Source organism: Pavona decussata, unplaced genomic scaffold, assembly GCF_977016875.1.
Source record: "Pavona decussata unplaced genomic scaffold, jaPavDecu1.1 SCAFFOLD_26, whole genome shotgun sequence".
Taxonomy (NCBI): Eukaryota; Metazoa; Cnidaria; class Anthozoa; order Scleractinia; family Agariciidae; genus Pavona; species Pavona decussata.
In genome coordinates this window covers 427,647-450,353 of record NW_028145449.1, presented here as the reverse complement: position 1 = coordinate 450,353, position 22,707 = coordinate 427,647, and the positions used below count along the sequence as shown (strand labels likewise).

General features: G+C 38.5%; 1 protein-coding gene and 1 pseudogene across 2 annotated transcripts; both read right to left on the bottom strand.

The window, feature by feature from the left end:
* Nucleotides 1-1,430: 1,430 nt before the first annotated feature.
* On the bottom strand, nucleotides 1,431-8,243 carry LOC146485364 (rho-related protein racA-like). 2 transcript variants are annotated; one of them, XM_085103263.1, is made up of 5 exons: nucleotides 7,656-8,243; nucleotides 6,433-6,656; nucleotides 4,708-5,450; nucleotides 3,566-3,808; nucleotides 1,431-2,655 (listed from the first exon to the last, which is right to left on the bottom strand). In XM_085103263.1, exons 1-5 carry the CDS (start codon nucleotides 8,102-8,104, stop codon nucleotides 2,392-2,394), a joined length of 1,923 nt encoding a protein of 640 aa, XP_084959389.1. In that variant the 5' UTR covers nucleotides 8,105-8,243; the 3' UTR covers nucleotides 1,431-2,391. The 2 variants fall into 2 exon arrangements, with proteins under 2 accessions (XP_084959389.1, XP_084959390.1); XM_085103264.1 differs by having other exon boundaries at nucleotides 6,433-6,653; nucleotides 7,656-8,219.
* A 7,360-nt stretch (nucleotides 8,244-15,603) lies between these two features.
* LOC146485363 (uncharacterized) lies at nucleotides 15,604-16,646 on the bottom strand (annotated as a pseudogene).
* Nucleotides 16,647-22,707: the final 6,061 nt, after the last annotated feature.

Below are 22,707 nucleotides of genomic sequence, written 5' to 3'. Positions count from 1 at the left end.
ATATTGTGAATTATCGCTTGATACTCCTGGTCCGTGCTGGTTTTTGGACATAAAATTCAAGGAGTATTCAAGCACTAAAAACTGAGTTTTCAAGGAGTATTCAAAGAAAGTTTACTTTGTCTTGTACTAGGCTCCGAAATGTTTTCCTTGGTCAATAGCAACTTTAAAAAAGCTCCCCCGGATGTCCCCGATTTTGAAATCTGCGCTCAATCCCTAGCTGAATTACTTTGATACAATCCCACATTATTTCCCATCCAAAATAAAATTCAATTTGTCATTATTTTCAAGCACTTTCAGTAAAAATTCTTTTTTTCAAGGGCTTTTCAAGCGCCCTTGAAATCTAAAATTAAATTCCAGGGCTTTTCAAGAACTTCAAGGAGTAGCACAAACCCTGCATACTATTGGTAACATAAACGACAGATTCAACTCCATTTCTTGCTAAGAGTTCTGTTGTAGTCCCTTCTCTCAAGATAATTTAGAGCGAAACCGTGCTTATATACGTAAACTCTATCTTCCTCTTTGTTAACCAAGTTTTACAAGTTTACAAGTTTATTCAAAAATTCAAAAATTTAGCAAAAAAGAGAGACTGGCCCGCAGGTAGCGAGAGCTAATCTAGGCGGGCCACACTTACAACTGTTTAAGGATATAAAATTAATATTATTACAGTTATTACAATCAAAGACAGAACATTCAAATAGAATTTAGGGGAGGTAAAGAAATCCCGAGTAAAAATTAACGAAAAACAAAAATTCACGAGTTGTAACTTGAAACGCCCAGCAAAAATCAAGGGTACCCACCCAATGTGAAAATTACAAGAAAATTTTCTTAATGATGTTTCCTGTATTCGTACATCATTTAATGGCCTTTTAAAAGGTACATTTGTGTATCTCGCACAGTTTGATGACCGGATTCTTTATAAATCAACTGACACGGTTAAATCGCTGAAAGTTTAAGGGACAGGTAACTTTTTCCCCAAATTTACGAGCTGTTGTTGTTTATCAAAAATGCCAGTTGGCCTTTTTGGTACTTAACAACGTACTTGCAGGCCACTTCGAAAATAAGGGATTATTTTTTCTGCGTTGCGAAAGTTTCAAGTGACTTTTCGCTAAAGAAAACTCTATATTATAATTTTTTTCTTCACAATTTAATCCAAATTTCTGCGGCGGGTAATGTGTTTTCGAACAGAGAACCGACAATTGGTGAACCCTGTTACATCTTATGCATCAGTCAATTCCAGCTGTGCCCATACACCCCCCCCCCCCCCCTTCCCGGGCCGATCCCCGGGAATTAGGAAGGCTAATGGCCGACCCCCGGGATGGACAGTGCGGTAAAATGCCCCACCATTGTCCGGGGGGGGGGGGGATGGGCACAGCTGAAATTGACTGATGCATTAACAAATAAACGCACTGTAAGAGAGGTGGTTATTGTTGTCATTTTTTCTTTATTCAGGAATCATGCCAGTCTCATGTAAAATTGTTTACAAGAGGAAAATCTCTCAATCATAAAATCAAAACATTTTTTAACACGTTAGAGAAAAAGTTGTTCCTTGATCCTGTCACATTGTATTTCAAACAAAAAAGAGTTTCGTTTTCAGGATCGAAAATTTATATTGCAATACGAACTTTCGATTCCGTGTCTTTAACATTAGACCCACAGAAAACAACAAACAATAAAAGTCCTAATAATCATAAAAATAAATTATCTAAATACTTGTAATGCGCAAATCAATATCAAGTATAGAAATAAACACTGGATAACGTATAAAAATAGATCGAGTATAGAATTAATATACTCTACACTCAGCAAGCTGGGAGTCTGACAAAAACTGTTATAAAAGAACGGCCCATCTCCCGTGTGTTCCCAGATCGCTTTGTGCCCTTTCAAAGACATGGACGTATCTGTGTAGCCTTATACCAAATAAGGATTAAAGATTAAAGATGCATTAGCTGAAATGTCTGGACTGGACAAATTAATGAGCTTGAGAAGACTATTTATCAAATTATCTTGTGGTGAGTGTTTAAAGGGGCAGTATCACATATTTTAGTGTTACTTTGTATAGCCAAAAAAACATACTTCAATCGATAGAATCGTTAAAATACTGGTTAAGTTTTGTTAACAATAACCCTACTAGTTTACAGAAACTAGTGTCAATCATTTTTGTCTGCGGATGGCTAGGATTCTTGACTGTGTATTTTAGATAAGTCGCTAAAAACTAATTATAGTTTGTTTTTCCTTGGAGAAATCCCGTAATATTTTCTTCCCGGTGTTCTGAGAGCAATTTCATGTTAGCAAAGACGTTTTTCCTCAAATGTCTGAGCAGTTTTCACCAAAATACAGCAAAATCACCAGGACAGTGCTCCTTTTAAACCTTTTGACACTCAAACAGTTCTCCTACATAACAACACACTTAATCCGTGGCAAACACGAATGTCTTTTTAGACGCAGTCTTCTTGTGACGGCTATAATTCCCTTTGTACCAAGCTTGTATTGCTCCAGAGCCTGCAAGTAGTCCTGGGGTGGCCAGCGGTGTTCTTCAAAGAACTGCTTGTTCTCTTTGACAATCAAGTCTAGCTCTTTCCCAGTCCCCTGGTAACTTGTGAAGTTAAAGGCAATGAAGTGAAGATACCAGTTGGTAAGCTGTGTTGCATTGAACATCTGGGAGGAGAGAGTGGGGTACACCCTGGATAAGTACATCACTGCCTAACACTACTGGTGTAGACAATGAACAGTTCTTGTTTGCACTCAAGGGTGGGCTAAAATTAATGCATGATTTTAAAAGTAGCTATCTTGACAAAAAACTGCAAGTGGGTGTAAAATTAATAATTATTTTATGGTGAAGGGTGGGATAAACAGACCACTTTAATCCCCAACAGTGTTGAAAACACCTTCTTCTAACAACTTCGAAAAAACAAAGTTAGAATCAAGACAATAACGCTCTCTCTTTTCAAGTGATGGAAAAAAACAAATACATTTACATATAATGCCATCTGAGGGGAATGGGTTTGAGTTAAACTATTTTTACAAGGAAAAGATAAGCCATCAGCCTCCTTTTATTACTGTGCATACATGTATGTTCTGGTTTGAGAAACTCGAGATTCCTATCAGGGTGGCATCAGTACTGATACAGGGATATTTCTGTGCTGTTTATAACTATGGGGGGAAAACGGATCTCAGCAAGGGTTCTTGATATCCAAAAAGGAAAATTGCATGTATATTCGAGAGATAATTGAGGTTTAATATGGAAGGAAATGTCTTACATTGGTTTGTATTTTACAGCATTTTGGAATTGAGATAGAGTAATTGAGGTTTAATTTGGCAGAAAATGTCATTCATTGCTTTGTATTTTAATACAGCATTTTAGAATTATTGTCGCATTTATTATCTCTGAAAAATGTGTGGTTATACCCCCAATTTTCTTTCTGTATTCCAATCGCCCCTTCTAAGATCACGTAGCTGCTTTTCCCACATGGTTATGAACTGTACAAGAATATATATCTCCATATTACTAGGATGCACCATTCATAACAGTTGTTACAGTGTTTATGAAAAATGTAAGGTTACTGACCCTGGAGAAGGCCAGTGCATCCATAATCTCCTTGGAATCTGGCAAGCATGCTTCAGTTAGAATCTGCTGCAAATCTTTGTGTATGTGGCTTTCACAAATCTGCACCAAGCGTGCCAAACAAAACTGATCTGCAAGGATAAGTACATTCTCCACCGGGATCCTTTCCAGAGACGTGCAATGATCTGTATAAAGGTACTCCAACAAAGCCAAGAAACTCTGACAATCAATTCCATGCAAATGCACCTGAATTAAATAGACAATAAAAATTAATGTACAGTTTTGAGGACAAGGTTTTATGTGGAGTGTCAGAAGGTCATTAAAGAAGGTTTTTCATGGTGTATGTAGATGGAAGATGGGAGGATTTTTGGTTGGTTTAAGCACCAAAATTTTACAGCATGAATGACTAAACAAAGACAGTTAAAAGAACTTGAAGGAGGAAGGAAGAGGAAAGGAGGAAGAAAGGAAGGAAGAAAGGTAGGTAACTACTAAGTTGAAGGTAAAACTGACTTGTAACTGTCTTACTGATTGACTGCACAAATAAATGAACCAATCAATGGCTGGATGGATGATTGGATAATATTACAATTTAAGCTGGTTGAACTCTCACATTTATACGATCATACAAAAGTGAATGAATAAATAATGTGCCGATCAATAAAAACCTTCATCACCCATGATGGGGCAGTGATCGGGGTTGGGAATTTAAAACTAGATTTTTCTTTTGGTTTAGTGGATTTTATACTTGGGTTTTCCTGTTTTTGGGAGTTAAGATGTTTTTCAAGGGCAGGATTTCCCAGTTGGCTCACTCAATATGGCTTCATTTAAATAGTTTTTAAAGGTCAGAACATGCGGGAATTATTGAAAGATCAAAGCTGACAATTTGTCCTTGAGAAAAAGTCTTGGAGCACTTGCGGGCAGGCATTTGAACGGCATCAGTTTTGGCCCTGGGAGGCGAGAAAGTATAACCTAATTTTCAAAAGTTCAAATGGGGGTGGGGTGGGGGGAGGAGAATGTTGAAGTTTTGAATTGATCAGCACATTATGGTCTCTGAGACCCAGGGGATAAAGAACCCAAGCAGATAAAAGCCCAACCAAAAAATGCCAAGTTACATTAATTTTCACAAAATAACAACATTTTAATACCTCAGAGCTTTTACCATCTCTAAAACGTCCACTCAGGAGGGCAGCGAAAATAGAAGATCTTCCAACAAGGATTGCCTTGTGAGCATAAACCAGAGTGTCATCCACATGAAATGTCACATCTGAAAACAAGGTCGCTTCTTTGTCCAGAAACAGAGTTTGTACATTTCGTGGTGGTGGGGTGGAGAGATGTGGAAGTCTTTTCTCTGCCTGATTTGAGCTTTGTGATTTCTGGTCATCGTCACCATCCTTCTTTGGATCCACACGTTCAAGCAAATAATTGCAAACGTCTATGAGTGATTGAACTTTTAACTTCTCTGAAGCTGTTAAGAGTTCCTTTATTTTGTTTTGTTCCATATCTTTTGAAATTCCTGCCTCTCCAGTGTACAAAAACTCTAAAATCTTAACAAAGGTCTCCCTGGAAATCCAATTCTTCAAACCTATGACAGTTCTCATTTTTGGGCAAGTTTCCTGGCCAGTTAAGTCATTCAGTGATGGCTTAAAATCATCAGAAAATTCAGTAACTTCAAACAGGTCTTTGAATTGTTCATAGTTGCTAATACTTTTATCTTGCAAAACATCTTTAAAAGCAGAAGGAGTTAGCCACAGCACAATCTTATGTGCAGGAATACTTTGGCTCCCATCTTCAAATTCAAAAAGAACATCAGCATTTATGGTGTCCTCCAGAACTTTCTTGAAATCACTGACATAAGTTGAAGGTGCAATCTTGATGTCCGGAGGGGACCCTATGTTGCAACAACAAATAATATTATTGGATTAAAAATTTTGTTCTTTAACTGCATGAGTATGCATTTGACATGGCCTTTAATCATACAGCCAGCACATGACAGATAAGATTCTGATATCATAAAATTACCTGATCATCGCCAATAGCTTTTAAAAGTTAGTTGTTACCATGGCAATGGAATGGGTTTTTGAAAATACCCTTGACTTTAGCTTCAAGTACTTAAATTTCATTATCTTTTATTATCCCAATTTCAATTGCCTCCAGACTGAAAGTAAACAAGTTTCTGTACCTCCACCCCTTCCCCCTCTTCTAACTGGGGTGGGAGGGGGGGGGGGGTCTACTTCTGTAGTTTATAGGAGGATTCTCTCAAGATTTTATTAAATTTTGGTAACAGCGTGCTAACACATTTATTTGGGTAAGGATCAGGGCTAGCTATTGACATGGAGTAAAGTTTCTCACAAGTCTAAAGAAATGACAGCAACATGTAAACTTAAATGTAGAGCTACTGTATGTGGTTGACTTGCAGTCAGTTCTATATCATTTATGTATCAGTCCACAAATTAATTAGGCAGTGTGAGATCTAAGGAAGGGATTTGTACCACAACACATTTGGATCATAAAGCCTACTGCAGATTGATGAAACTTGTTTATTAACTAAAGAAAGGGAACGTTTCTGTAACAAGTGAATGAACATCTATTGTAGTGAGTGCATGACTACATGTACAAAAAATTAGAAATTAGTATTGCCTACTTCTGCTTTTAAAGACAATATTAATAATACTGTTATATCACTGATGGTTGCCCAATTGTACTTTCACAAAAAGAATCTGTGCTTTCTGCATGATTAAGTGGCAATCATAGGTCATAAAAAAAATGATGGCAGTGCATGTGAAATTTTTAAAAGTGAACTTGTAGGTGTACATTCATAATAATTATCACGGAACTCTATGATTTAATATTCCCAAGATATAATCACTCACTCATTGGTGGAATCCAGGTTGGATCAAAGTCATTGTTGAGAATTTGTGATCTCTGTGATTGCTCATCTTCGTCCTTTCTTTTTGTGTGCCCAAGTTTGACGGCTGTTTCAAAAGCAGCGGCAACAAGTTCACCAGTCTGTGCACTAGTCTCTTGGTATAGACATCCCATGCTCTCAGCAGCAGTTTGGGCTTCGCAAGCTGATACCAAATCACTGGAACTACTGCTGCAAAGAAGGGCAGATTTGTCAGGTGGCATACTAATCACTATGGCAATAAACTTCTCAAATTCATTTAATTTAATAATGCATGAAGAGGAAAAAACAGAAATCACTACCATGAAGGAAGTTTCGAAAAGTGACCTTAATTATCATAAAAAATGGTGAACTAGTTTGCTTTGAATTTCTCCAAGAGTTATAAATGGTAATTGAGAAGCTATATTAAACACTGGAAAGAGTGTTTTATCCGATTTCCAAACACCTCGAAGTTGGTTTAAAAAAAATTTGGCTGTGCCTCATTTTTTCCAGCCCACTTCTTGGTGTTTGGTAGCCTGCGAACAGGCTTCCCAGCGTGCATTCAGACGGGGAGGGGGAGGGGGAGAGAGAAGGGAGAAGTTTCCCTTCTCTCTCCCCCTTCCCATCTGAGCATGCGCCAGGAAGCCTGTTCGCGGGCTACCAAACACCAAGAAGTGGGCTGGAAAAAACGAGGCTAGGTGTTTGGAAATCGGAGACAGATCAAACACTCTTATTCGTGCTTGAAAGGTTCCAGTAGTAGGCAAGAGACCACGGCATCTGCCAGGAAAGCTGACTTGGATGTGTTCTTTTATAGAAAAGTGATGGTCAAGATGTCAACCCACCCAGGCGAAGTCATGTTTTTTAATCTTTTGTCCCTGAAATTTTTTACAATTTACATGTATATCTATTCATTTTGTGATGTTGTTTTCTTTTTGGCTCCTAGTCACTTTAAAAAAACTCTACTAGTGGCAAATGCAGATTCTTGCACCATCAGCAGTTAACACGAATTTGCAAATTCACACCTAAAGGGTATACGATGATCACCCCTGGCATTTCAGTATGCTAAAACAAAAAAAAGAAGAAGAAGAAAAATGTCTGTACGTATAAATTAATGTACGTGGCTGTGTGGAAATCATAGTCTCGGGACTATATGCACTACTAAGAAAGCTATGATAGCCCTGATACAGGGCCGGGGGTGGGGACATCGTTTACCTTTCAGACTCGCCTCGGAGATCAGACTTCGTACCCACAATAAGAACCGGCGTTTTCGGTTGATACTTGTGAAGTTCAGGCAGCCACCTGTCTATTACGTTGTTAAACGACTCACGATTGGACAAATCAAAGCAAAGCATGAAGACATCGGCACGAATGTAAGCTACCGGCCGAACGAAATTGAAGATTGCACTTCCACCGGTGTCCCAAATGTTTGTCTGGTAATTCCCGAGATCTGCAGTGTCGACATTTGTAAAACAGGTTTCAAAGGCTGTTGGAGAATACACTAATGCAGGATCAAACGGCTTTTTAAGCAAACTGTAACCATCGCACAAAGTAGCGTACAGCTCATGAGCTCGAGAGAGCAGCCATGTTTTCCCGACTTTTGCATCGCCAACAAGCACTATTTTCAATGCGTTCATCAGGTGCCTGGAGTTCGTCTTGGCCATTTGTGCAGAAGAAGGTTTCCACTCGATGTATACCGAGATTGGACATGATGAAGTTATATTTATCAGCTCCTTTTATACCGGGTTTCTTTCCGAGCTTTTTCCCAGTCGGCCAGTTCATTTTATATGGCGGGCAGCTCCCAAAATAGCCAGCCAATAAAAAAATAGAACAATGACGTAATCATCATGGCACGCTCAGGACAGCGGTCGAACGTGCGCGGCGTGGGTATGTACTTTAAGTAGGGTTATTAAAGTGTATCATAATTATATGATGTATTGTCATATATACCCTTATATGCCATGTATAGCCGAGTATTGCCATGTATAGCCATGTATAGCCATGTATAGCCGTGTATTGCCATGTACAGCCGTTTATTGCCATCTATTGCCATGTATTGCCATGTATAGCCATGTATAACCATGTATTGCCATCTATTGCCATGTATAACCATGTATTGCCATGTATAGCCATGTAAAGCCATGTATTGCCATGGATAGCCGCGTATTGCCATGTATAGCCGTTTATTGACATCTATTGCCATGTATTGCCATGTATAGCCATGTATAGCCATGTATAGCCATGTATTGCCATGTATAGCCGTGTATTGCCATGTATATGCATGTATTGCCATCTATTGCCATGTATAGCCATGTATAGCCATGTATAGCCGTGTATTGCCATGTATAGCCGTTTATTGCCATCTATTGCCATGTATTGCCATGTAGAGCCATGTATAACCATGTATTGCCATGTATAGCCGTGTATTGCCATGTATACCCATGTATTGCCATCTATTGCCATGTATAACCATGTATTGCCATGTATAGCCATGTATAGCCATGTATTGCCATGTATAGCCGTTTATTGACATCTATTGCCATGTATTGCCATGTATAGCCATGTATTGCCATGTATAGCCGTGTATTGCCATATATACACATGTATTGCCATTTATTGCCATGTATTGCCATGTATAGCCATGTATAACCATGTATTGCCATATATAGCCGTGTATTGCCATGTATAGCCATGTATTGCCATGTATAGCCATGTATAGCCATGTATTGCCATGTATAGTCGTGTATTGCCATGTATAGCCATGTATGCCCATGTGGGGCCATCTATTGCCATGTATTGCCATGTATAGCCGTGTATAGCCATGTATAGCAGTGTATTGCAATGTATAGCCATGTGTAGCCGTGTATAGCCATGAATAGCCGTGTATAGCTATGTATTGCCGTCTATAGCCGTGTATAGCCATGTATTGACATGTATAGCCATTTATTGCCATTTATAGCCACGTAAAGTGATGTATTGCCATGTAAAGCCGTCTATAGCCATGTGTTGCCATGTATAGCCGTGTATAGCCATGTATAGCCGTGTATCGCCGTTTATAGCCATCTGTTGCCATGTATAGCCGTGTATAGCCATGCGTAGCCGTGTATAGCCATCTATTGCCGTGTATAGCCGTGTATAGTCATGTATTGCCATGTACTACCATGTATTACCATGTATAGTCATGTATAGCCGTGTATTGCCATGTATAGCCATGTATAGCCGTATATAGCCACGTATAGCCATGTATTATCATATATAGCCGTATATAGCCATGGATAGCCATGTATTTCCATGTATTGCCATGTATAGTCATGTATATCCGTGTATTGCCATGTATAGCCATGTATTGCCATGTATAGCCATGTATAGCCATGTATAGCCATGTATAGCCGTGTATAGCCGTTTATAGCCATGGATAGCCATGTATTTCCATGTATTGCCATGTATAGTCATGTATATCCGTGTATTGCCATGTATAGCCATGTATTGCCATGTATAGCCATGTATAGCCATGTATAGCCATGTATAGCCGTGTATAGCCGTTTATAGCCATGGATAGCCATGTATTTCCATGTATTGCCATGTATAGTCATGTTATACTATGTATTGCCATGTATAGCCATGTTTATCCGTGTATAGCCATGTATAGCCATGTATTGCCATGTATAGCCTTGTATTGCCATGTATAGCCACGTATAGCCGTGTATAGCCGTGTATAGCCATGTATTGCCATGTATAGCTATGTATAGCCATGTATAGCCATGTATAGCCATGTATAGCCGTGTATAGCCATATATTGCCGTGTATTGCCATGTATAGCCATGTATAGCCATGTATTGTCATGTAGAGCCATGTATTGCCATGTATAGCCGTATTTATAACATAGCGCGCGTGCATCCTAATCTTATTCCTATTGGCGTCATCATGGTACATTTCTCAACATAGGCACGGCCGTGCGTCCATCCGATGACGTGTGCAAGTCAGATGGGGTAAGCATGCGCGCACTGTGTTATTAAAAAACTTTTACAGAGAGACAACACCATAAAAAATGTATATTTATAAGAGATTGAAGTTTAATGAAACGTTAAGATTAAACCGATATGAGAAACCATTTTCGCCCTTTATTTTTGTACAGAGAATTTTGTAATTAATCGGGAACAAAACCTGTTTTCCAGGAATCATTAACTTTATTTTCACTATGTTATAAAATAATTGGTTCATGCTTTTAGCTGTGCGTCTATCGAGTTATGGATGCACTTGGAAAGTTTGGAGAGCACTCAAGAAGCTAGAGTTGCTCTCGGCCAACTCTTACGCTTCTCTCGTGCTCTCCAAACTTCCCGCGTGCATCCATAACTCGATATACGCACGCTAAGCATGAACCAATTCTTAAATAGCCACGTATAGCCATTTATTATCATGTAGAGCCGTGTATAGCCGTTTATAGCCATGGATAGCCATGTATTTTCATGTATTGCCATGGATAGCCATGGATAGCCGTGTATAGCCGTGTATAGCCATGGATAGCGATGGATAGCCATGGATAGCTATGTATTTCCATGTATACCTGTAGATCGCCGTTTATAACCGTGTATTGCACACGTTTAGCCGATCGGCCAGTAAGTATATTTTTGTTATATTTCATACATTTGCATGTTGAGGTATTGTAAATGGTTGATTGTAAATACGGATAGCGGTTCTTATTAATCATGAATAGGAATCTTCTATCTGGCGTCCAAACGCTTCGAATTTCGATTGCTTCGCCGTGAAAACGAAAGAGAGGCATTTGAGCACCCTAGTAAAAAACCTAACCAGAGATTTTTTCATTGGTTTTGCTGAGAGTACTTCTTGTCCAATAAGATTCTTTCGGATCATAAACTTATTGTTGCTGCTCTGAAGAGCGATGGCATATGGACCCACCCTTTCAAGCCCCATATTTGCCTCCTTACATTTGTAACATGTGCCAAGATTACATGAAAAAACCAAGGGGTGAACGTCGAAAAATGACACCCGGTCGTAAAAGTAAGTTAACTTGTTTGATAAGTTGAATTGAAGAGTTCGCACAAGACTCTTTTTACACTGTAGAAAGAAAGCCTGGTTATCTCGATTCACAGAAAAAGGAGAAATAGGAATAACTACTTTGCTTTAAATTCTAACGAAAAAACGTAAAAGATTTAATTTTAATAGACTAACTAACAATCTAAGCAGTACCCTATCTTACCGCCAACACAAATATACTTACTGGCCGATCGGCTAAACATGGCAATACATGGAAATACATGGCTATCCATGGCTATACATGGCTATACACGATAATACATGGCCATACGTGGCTATATACGGCTATACATGGCAATACATGGCTATACATGGCTACACATGGCTATACATGGCAATACATGGCAATACACGGCTATACATGGCTAAACACGGCTATACACGGCTATACATGGCCATACACGGCTATACATGGCGATACACGGCTGTACACGGCTATATATGGCAATACATTTCAATGCACGGCTATACATGGCAATCATGTCAATACATGGCTATACATGGCTACATTGGCTATACATGGCAATACATGGCCATACACGGCTACACATGGCAATAAATGGTAATACACGGCTATACATGGCTATACATGGCTATACACGGCAATACATGGCTATACACGGCTATACATGGCTATACATGGCTACACATGGCTATACATGGCAATAAATGGTAATACACGGCTATACATGGCTATACACGACAATACATGACAATACACGGCTATACACGGCTATAAACTGAATGGCAATACATGTCAATACATGGCTATCCATCGCTATACATGGCTATACACGATAATACATGGCCATACGTGGCTATATACGGCTATACATGGCAATACATGGCTATACATGGCTACACATGGCTATACATGGCTACACATGGCTATACATGGCAATACATGGCAATACACGGCTATACATGGCAATACACGGCTATACATGGCTATACACGGCTATACATGGCAATACATGGCAATACACGGCTATACATGGCTATACACGGCTATACACGGCTATACATGGCTATACATGGCAATATATGGCTATACACGGCTATACATGGCTATACATGTCAATACATGGCTATACATGGCTCACACATGGCTATACATGGCAATAAATGGTAATACACGGCTATACACGACTATACACGGCTATACATGGCTTTACACGGCTATACATGGCTATCCATAGCTATCCAAGGCAATACATGGCTATCCACGGCAATACATGGCTATACACGGCCATACATGGCTATCCATGGCTATACATGGCAATACACAGCTATACACGGCTATACACGGCTATACTAACAATACAAGGCTATGCACGGCTATACATGGCTATACATGGCTACACATGGCTATACATGGCAATAAATGGCTATAAACTGCGATACACGGCTATACATGGCTATACATGGCTATACACGGCCATACATGGGTATACATAGCTATCCATGGCAATACATGGCTATACATGGATATACACGGCGATACATGGCTATACATGGCAATACATGGCGATACACGGCTATACATGGCTATACATGGCAATACATGGCTATACACTGCTATACATGGCTATACACGGCTATACATGGGTATACATAGCTATCCATGGCAATACATGGCCATACATGGATATAAACGGCGATACACGGCTATACATGGCAATACATGGCGATACGCGGCTATACATGGGTATACATGGCTTTACATGGCAATACTTGGGAATTCATGGCCATACACGGCTATACATGGCTATACATGGCTATACATGGCAATACACGGCTATATATGGCTATACATGGCTATACACGGCTATACATCTCTATACTAGGCTATACATGGCAATGCATGGCTAATCACGGCTATACATGTCTATACATGGCTATTTATGGCTATACACTTTTGGCTTTCTTTTATTACCATTGTGATACACTTTGCTATTTTATTATAATTATGATACATTTTAATGACCCTACTTAAAGTACCTACCGCGGCGTGTGCGTTGGAAAATTTCCCAAAAGAACAACAAATTTCGTGCGGATGTATGGGGGAATCCCCCACTTTTCAAATTTACTTCCTTTACTTGATAAGGTATTCCCGAAGTGAGCAGAAAAATATTTTGGGACCAATTATCTAATAACCGGGGTCATTGGGAAATTTTGAATGTAGCGGACCACATCCATAAACGCACCTAAACAAATTGTTCTGAATACTTTTCGCTGGCGATCTCTTGTAGTGTAAAGCAACAAAATTGTTCATGAGGCTGACACCATGACAAAAAGCAATTTGAATCTATTTGACCAATATTTCAACTATGGATGCAAAAGCTCTAAATGACAGCGCCTATTTAATGAGAGAGATTATGGAAAACAGTGTTATCAAACTTCATTGCCTGTTGCCTATGCGCAATAGTTGTCCTGGGTCTTTGAGACGCACGCGTATGTTCTCTATGCCATTGTGTAAGACGAACAGATTCCAAAGAAGTTTTATCATGTTCAATGCCATGAACACTCCTTTGTATTATACCTAAAGTTCGGCTATATTTGACTCCCTTAGATTCTTATAGTGCTTCTTCGATCGTTTAGTTTTGGATTTTTGATTTTATTATATTTTTATATTTGTCTAGTTCTTATTTTTTACCTTTTTTGCTCTGCCAAATTTGTAAATTATCCGTAATTCAGCCTATTGGCTGCCAAGGGTGGTTTAATTAACTATTATCTCTCATTATCTCATTATCCATGCAACAGAAATATAATTGTATTGGTTTAAAGAACCCTCTTATGAAAACTAAATGTTGAAACCTCTCTAATACTCGCATTCAATTCTACACGGTTCCCAGTCTAGTTTTACGGACCTAGAAATTACCCTTTTTGAAATCACCGTTACTGTTTCACTATCTTTTATAATTATAATAACAATAACAACAACAACAACAACAACAACAACATCTTAAGTTTATTAAGGCGTATTTTCAGTATTCACACGAGGGAATAATTACAATACTTGAATGAACATATTTGACGCGTGGGGTCCACTACAGGAAACCAGTAAAACAAAAATAATACTCCTTTGAAAGCGGACAAAGGAATTAACTTTGCTAATCCTCATTGGGGAGATAATTTTAAAGAGTCGCATCATCACTATTATTAGTATAGTGAAAAAAAAAGTGGCGTCGTGAAGATCATATGACGCAATTCTCGAAGTAAAGATACCCCTAAGATCGGTTACCTAATTACAGCCGTTATTTTTAACGTAAGGTCAAAACATTTCTCTCTTGGTATTGTCGGTATCATCATCATCATCATCATCATCATCATCATCATCATCATCATCATCGTCATCATTTTAAGGCGGGGGTAAACCTGAAAGCCGTTTCCAAGCCGCTTAAAATCGATTTAATGGAAATATCTCGTTCACGTTTCAAGCATTCCAAAAACGCTCTGCTTATCCCGTGAATCTATGTTGTGGGGTGTTTTGTAAATTTTTAGGTGAATTTTGGGTATATTTGGGAGGAGATAGTTTTTCTAGAAAGATTGGTAAAAGTAAGAGAAATAAGAAATATTGAAGATTTTGTGAAGTTTTAAAATTAGAATTTGTGGTTAATAATTAATAGACGAATACCAAATTAGTCCACTAGCAGCCTGAAGTGCTCTTGCGTGGGTATCAACTGTCTGTTTGTGTTTTAAAAATCATTTTCTTTCTTTTATCTCTTCTTCAACCCTCTTAAAATTCCATTCAAATTTACGGGGCTACCCTAAAGTGGGGTGGGGGGGGGGGGGGGGGAGGTATCTTACCCTTTAATTTAAAGATCGTTCATTTTTTCTCCGTTAGGGAAGGACGAGATGGTGGCGTTTTATCCATGCAACTACCTCTGAATTAAATGTTTCGATTCACCCACAAAGTAAATAAAGGCGGAAACGGAAAGGAATCAACTATGATCGGTCAAACGTCTATCCCAGCCGTCTACGATTGAAATTTTCTTTAAGACTAAAAGGTTCTTTGAATTCGTTATATTTACCTGACCTCTACCTCTCCCTTTTGAAACTGACTTTTGTCGCATTTCCGCCTTAAATTTCACCAGTTGGTCCCACCTCATAGAGAATAAATCAACGAATAGCCGAGTTTCTGAGCGTTATGTTTCTGCAGCACTAAAGGCACGGCCGGTATCATTAAGCAAACGCGTTGGTCCTTCTTAGTGTCGGTACGTCTCCCTCTGCTGCCCCCGGGACCAACCTTACATGGCGTTGACATCCAAATAATCCAACTAACGATCTCCGGGAGGGTTTCATTTCTTGCAAAGTTGATAAGCGGGTTTAAGAGACCATTTAACGTAATGAATATCATAAAAAATGGTTCAAAAGGCGCTTTATTTTTATAGTATCCCAGTACATTAAGAACATTGGGAGTAATCAGAGCTGGCAAGCGTGTAAACACCAGCGCTAAGAGCCACTGTTTTAGCCACCTTCTTTTCTCTCCTCAGCGCTGCTGCTGCATGTCTTGCGCCACTTTGCGGCATTCTTCTCCGATGAGCTCTGTTGGTCACAACAATTTCAAAGTTATAAACAACGATTATTTAGCTGTAAGCCGCGCAGAATGGCCCGCCAATGATGGTTTTGATTTTAATCTCAGGTTGAAATTTTTCCACCAAAAAAATGACTAACACTAACGTCACACTCGTTAGCCAGCTGGTAATGGCTTCCATTATAGCACGTGACCTGGTAATGTGACCTAGATACCAGAGAGGCCTGTTGACGGCGCGCAGCGGTCTTTACTATTGACGGCCAGGTTACTAAGGGTTGCAAGAACGCAGAAAATAGTGCAGTAAATTTCTTCCTTTAGTTTTGGAGGGCACAGATGTACATGAAGGGATTTCTTGATCCCGCTGTATAAGCCAAACATCGCCCAAATAAAGTCGGTGGCTGATAGACTACAAAAAAGTATGAGCGAAGGATGTTGCTGAGTTTTTATTCGCGCCACGGCAAACAGGAACAAGAGGTTGCTGAAGAAAGACAAGACTGCCAACGTCAGGTCCAGAGGAAGGAAAACGACTGAGTTGCTGATGAATCGGACTTTTTCTGAGTTTCCATGGAAACATCAGGCACGAGGCATGCCAAATAAGGAAGTGGGCTGCTGTGATTGGTTCATCCGTTCGGTGGAACCGTCATTGAGAGGATGAAAGTTATGCCTTACTGTCGCTCTTCGTAGCCCAATCTGATACGAAAAATCAATTAAAAACAACGGGGAAAATAGTCTGTTATTTGGTAGCATGTGATTGAAAGCGCAATTATATGGCATGATTTATCTGAAGCTAAGAAAAACTCTAATCTTTTTCTCAGTCGACTTCCATGTAGAACAAAGAAAAGTTTTTTCAAGATTTCCTTGATAAATAAGCAATAAAAAAAAACATTTTCTTTTTAACTTCACTTTTGAGGATTTAATAGAAGTAGCGAAACAGCAGCAGAAATTCATTTCTACGTTGGAGAGTTTTTAAGCGTAGTTTTTTTAGAAAATATTTTACTCAGAGCAAGATCAGTTTCTGCTAAATCATCTTTTCGTATCGTGAGATGAATTAAACCTGCGTTCAAACCGGGTTATGTCACAGAGGAGAATGAAATACAGCAAACTGTCTGTTTTCGTTTCTGCTTTGCAATGATACTGAATGTAGAGCGCAGAGAACATTGATCAGCATTGACTCGTCAAATTTATTTTCATTTGAAACTATGAAACTCATGTTTGCGATGATGGGCGATCTATTTTGACTGCCACGATAACAACGCCATTAGTTTTAGCTTATAAATCCTCACAATTTGCCAATTTTTAATGTGAATTCAACACAAATTATAGATGATTAAACACAAATTAAACACAAATTATCGATGATTAAACTTACTAAACAGAATCTTCCTTTGCGATGAGGAATCTTTTATGTATACGCACTGAAATTAATGACTATTCGGCGGTGTGAGTTGGTTGTAAGGCTCACTCAAAATATTGGTTCTCGGCTTTCCGCGCTAGTTATTAAATAGTAAATTTAACAAATTCTCAAGAACCGTGAAGTAATTTTTTGTAACGGGAGGTAATAGACAACCTTGCGACACTTATTATGACTTCTCACTAGACAGCGACGGGGGCAATTTCCTGAGAAAGATCTCAACCTTGCACAAGAATGGATAAAGAAAAGCACTTTCTTTTGTGCTTCCCTAAAATTCAGCGTGCCGCTTCCGTAAAATTCACGTTGATAGCAATTTAATGGCAACTTACGACAATTTTTACGCTTAAAACACATTACGCGTTCTTACATCGCCTCCGCCACTTTACAGCTTAACGGGTTAAGTACCCACTTACTCGAGTACGCGTTCTCCTCCATATAGGGCGCTCAATTGCCCCTTTTATTTAGTCAATCAAATTGCAGGAACATGTATAAATTATGCAAAAACTGACGGCTAAACCTCGTTCCAATGATATCTAAGAAAAAGGGGCTAAACTTCTGATATGCTATTGCAAAACTATAAGGCAAGATATACAACGAAATAGAAAATTCGACACTAGATTCATCTTAAAACTGAGCTACAATGTATGATTTGAAAACAAGTGATGCTATGTTTTAAGCTCGATAGATGCCGACTTTGTATTTTTTTTAGTCAAGGCTCAAAACAACATGATATATTTTTCACGTATATATACCACTCATTGACATTCAAATCAATCATTTATCCAGTGTATAAAACATTGATTGTTTGTATTTGTTTTCAAAGGAGTCTAAAAGTCGCATTTTTATTCGTAATGTTCCCTAGTTTTTTGCATTTAATTTTGAATATACGCACGAATTAATATAAATTGTGTCACCATATCGAACGAATTCTGGATTAGGATTAGGATTCAGGAATCAGTTGGGGCTGACAAAGCCGGTTACGTCTTTCTAGCACAAACTTAGCCGCACCGCATTCAGGTGGAATTCAACTTTTTAAGGCTTGATCACTATATATATTGGGTTTTCGCGTTTACGAGTTCAAATTAAGCTCTTAAAAGAGCTTTTTTGTGGCTCTGAATCATAACTTCGGAGGCTTAAAGAGGCGCAGTCACGTCGATTTCGCTGATTTTGGTCCAAAGTGCTCAGATTTTTGACAAAGAACCCTTTTTCTAACATGAATTTTTTGCCGAAGTAATTTGAAATTTTGCGACAAAATGTGCATCAATACGGAACTCTATTTTCAAATAAGAGTAGTTACATCCTTACACCGGCGAAACTTGCTGTTCATTGACAGCTCCAAGAATGTTCAAGTGTGAATGCTTTACAATCGATTTTACTGATTAAAATCATGTCAATTCAGGTGGATTACCTATAGATTAAGCATCTGGACAATTTGGCAATAAGCTTCGAAGCTTTAATCGCCTTTTACCAAACGGAAAGCGAATAAAACATTGTGAATAAAATTAAATGCACAATTTCATTGACGTTAAGCGGTGAAGTGGCGGTAAGACCAATGTAAGAACAGCTTAATGTACGTAACTCTTTATTAAAGACAATTTCCGTAACTCTCATCACAATCAAGTGAGCTGACGGAGTACGTTATGCTCACTGTTATTTAACGAGTCACCACAATATTGATAATTGAGAATAATGTATTATTCAGGTATTTCAGTGAGTGACACAGGATATACACGGAAAAACTTGAACTGGAAATCCGAGTGCTCCTATCAGGAGTCGAACCTAAGACCTTCCGATTGCTAGTTCGGATGCTCTACCACTGAGCCACAGGAGACTCTTGGGAGCTAAGGCCATTAAACTAGGCTCGTGGGATAAACATCCTGCACACTGTTAGGATTTTAATGCTAATGTGTGGCATAGGCCCATCGCAAATCATTATAACATTTACTGTAAGGAGTTGTCTTTTATCTCTAATTGTATTGAACACCTTGAGTGTTCAATTGTTTGTTTGAATCTTTCAGTGTTAAACTCACTATTTATAAAAGAGCGTAGAAAGCCGCAGCTAGAATTTGAAGTGACATTGACAAACCAACTCAGACCACAGGATAAGACACTAGTGCAAACATCATGGTTGCTTAATTAAGGATTTATCTCAACAAAGATTTTGTCTGGTGAGTTTGAATTCATAATCCAGCCTGAATTCTTTTAAGGTAGCTAAAATCAGTACAGCTTTAAAGTACATAAGACTTACTTCTCGTTGCTTTTAAAGCGTTTACCTTTTGAGTTTTTCAAAATTTATCAAACAAAATCTACTCAAAGCATTGTTATTTTTGCCGTCAAGTAAAGTAAAATTAAGTAAAATAACATCGATCATCGCGAGACGTGCAATTTTCAGTCTAAAAAAATAATTTTTACACAATGAATCCCGGATCAAAGTTTAGAAGATCTTCTTCAAGTTATTCGATCATAAAATAGAATCAAACTTTTCGCGTATTTGATTTTAATTCTCCCGTGTGAAAGTAAGCCAAGTCTGAGGGCAGGTTTTATTCTTTTCACTATTCACAATCACATTTTTATTACAAGAAAACTGGCTATATTCGGTGAAATGTTTTCTTAAAAAATGACCCTCGATCTAAACTGATTCCTAACGTGGAGTATCGATGTATCTAGCTTCTATGAAATCCTTGTCTTCCAATTTAAGCTATTGCACAGAAGACTAGCGACCAACAGTTTTTTAACCAAAATAAACCTAAAGGATAATGAGCAGTGCACTTTTTGTCAAAATGATAAAGAGACTCTCATCCATCTCTTCTGGACATGTGAGATATCCACTCTTTTTTGGGAAGGTTTTAAACAATGGGCAATCAACCGAGGAGAACTTTCAAATAATACTAATCTATCGCCATATCTGGTATTAGGGTTAAAGCCAAACAAGAACAAGAGCATAAACTTCTACTTTTTGATCGCCAGATATTTTATTTGGATATGTAAAATGCGCAGTCTTTCTCCCAAAATAGAAAACTTTTCCCTTTTCCTCTCACACTACGACATAACAAAAACCTTTTCTTAATCCACATGTAAAGGTAAAGCCATGCAAACCTCTACCGTAATCTCTCTCTTTTTTCATTTATGTATTTATATATATAGTTTTTTTTCCTTTTCTCTCTCTCTCCTATGTAATAGCTTTGCAAGTAATACTAAAAACGTATTGTAAATATACCAATGTACTGTAAGTGATATACGTATTTGTATCTTAGTCGTGTTAGTACCCCATTGTAAGTAGTATTTATTGTTGCAGCAGAGTACTGTATTTGTTTTTTGTATTGTAATGTAAGTAATTGTGTTGCATTAAAAAAAAAAATAAAAAATAAAAAAAAAAAATAAAAAAAAAAGCTTCTATGAAATCCTGAATTTTAAAGAACAAATGCGTTTCCCTTTTTCTAATCTTTGATTGAATATCCTGGTAACACTTTTTGTCAAGTCGAATTTCGCTTATTTATAAAGACATTCTTGAAAGTAAGGGGCTGTTTACATGGAGGGGCGAAAATCCTAGAACTAGGAAGATCGTAGAAGGCGTATCATCCTAGCGCCATATGTTTTCTGTATATACTTTACATTGATGCAAAAAGTTGTACTTGGCCCTAGCGCTAGGATCTTCCTAGAGATAGGATCTTCCTAGCTGAGAAATAGGAAGATCCTAGTACTAGAAAGATCCTAGCTCCATGTAAACTACCTTCACTCGGAAGATCCTAGTAATAGGAACGAATTCGAAAAAGAACAAAAATGGAGGCAGCCGGGCATTCAACTGCTAATGGCAGACAAATTTTTCTCTTGTCCTTCTCCACTTGATAGCCACCCTGACCGAAATTTCTGCGTGTAAACTAAACGGAAAGTTGTTTCGCGTTCCGGCTAGGATCTTCCTCCTTCCATGTAGACAGCCCCTAAATTTTCTAGTTTTATCGCTATTATCTGAGATGCAAGTTAATATTTTAAAGTTTATGGTAACGTAAATACATAATTTTAAGCTTTTTTGGCTACGTAAAATGAATAAAATGAATCATCCAGAAATAATTGTGCCTTGAGGTGATTCCATCGAAGCAAACGTTAATTGTCGTACAAACCCTTACAGATTGTTTACTTACATGCAATAGTTCGAGAAATGCAACGACAACAAAAATTGGCCACCGTGCTAGCGAAGGAGCTCGTTACCCCATAATTGCTTGCAAACTTTCAAAGTCTATTTGACCAGTTCTTGGTATGTCTGGTGGAAAGAGGAATTACTTTGATAACAAACAATGTTATACATAAAATGCATGAAGGATAAGACACAATGTGAGATAAAATTTGTAGTGGACACACCAGATCAACCAGTATTTATCCCAAAGGTTTCTAGTGCACGTTTTCTCAAGGTCACGATTTCAGCGATAAATCATTTTTCTGACGTAAAATTTAAATCTTTTAACGCAAAAAGGATAATGTTTAAGTTGAAATAACCAGATAAAAGACATAGGTTATTGCGCCCGTTTAGGATAAAATAACTAGTTATTAATTGACTAAGCTAAGCATCAAGGAAAGGCGGCTATATTTTCAATGTACATGTGCTCTAAGTGGGCGCTAATGACGCAAGAAATAAGCGAATTGAAGTAAGGATGCATTTAAGGATGAATTTTTTCTCGTTGCCTTTTATTTTTCACGACAGATTGTGCCGTGAAGGGCGATAATAAACACCTCTTAATCCAGCCAATGGCAGTTCCATCAAACAGATCAACCAATCACAGCGGCCCACTTCCTTATTTGGCATGCCTCGTCCCTGATGTTTCCATGGAAACTCAAAACAAGCTCCGCTTCATCAGCAACTCCGTTTTGCTTCCTCTGGACCTGACGTTGGCAGTCTTGTCTTTCTTCAGCAACTTCTTGTTCCTGTTTGCCGTGGCGCGAATAAAAACTCAGCAACATCCTTCGCTCATACTTTTTTGTAGTCTATCAGCCACCGACTTAATTTGGGCGACGTTTTGCTTCTACAGAGATGTAAAGAAATATTTTCATGTTCATCTGTGTCCACCAACAGGAGGTGAAGAAACCTTTTTGGCTATTTTGTGCATCTTTTCAACACTTGCAAACCTGGTCGTTATTAGCGAAGACCGCTACCGCGCCGTTAGTAGCGTTATATGGTATTTCAGTCACATGACCAGTTCACGTGCAAGAAAGAAAGCCTTTATCAGCTGGCTAGCGAGTGTAACGCTGGCAGTAGTGGTTTCTTTTCTACC

Excerpts from the sequence above, each read along its gene's own strand:
- LOC146485364 (XM_085103263.1), bottom strand. The coding sequence starts at position 8,104 with ATGGCCAAGACGAACTCCAGGCACCTGATGAACGCATTGAAAATAGTG. Across the intron at positions 6,657-7,655 it reads CTCCGAGGCGAGTCTGAAAG|CAGTAGTTCCAGTGATTTGG; the intron begins GTAAACGATGTC and ends CCTTCTTTGCAG. Across the intron at positions 3,809-4,707 it reads GAGATGGTAAAAGCTCTGAG|GTGCATTTGCATGGAATTGA; the intron begins GTATTAAAATGT and ends TATTTAATTCAG.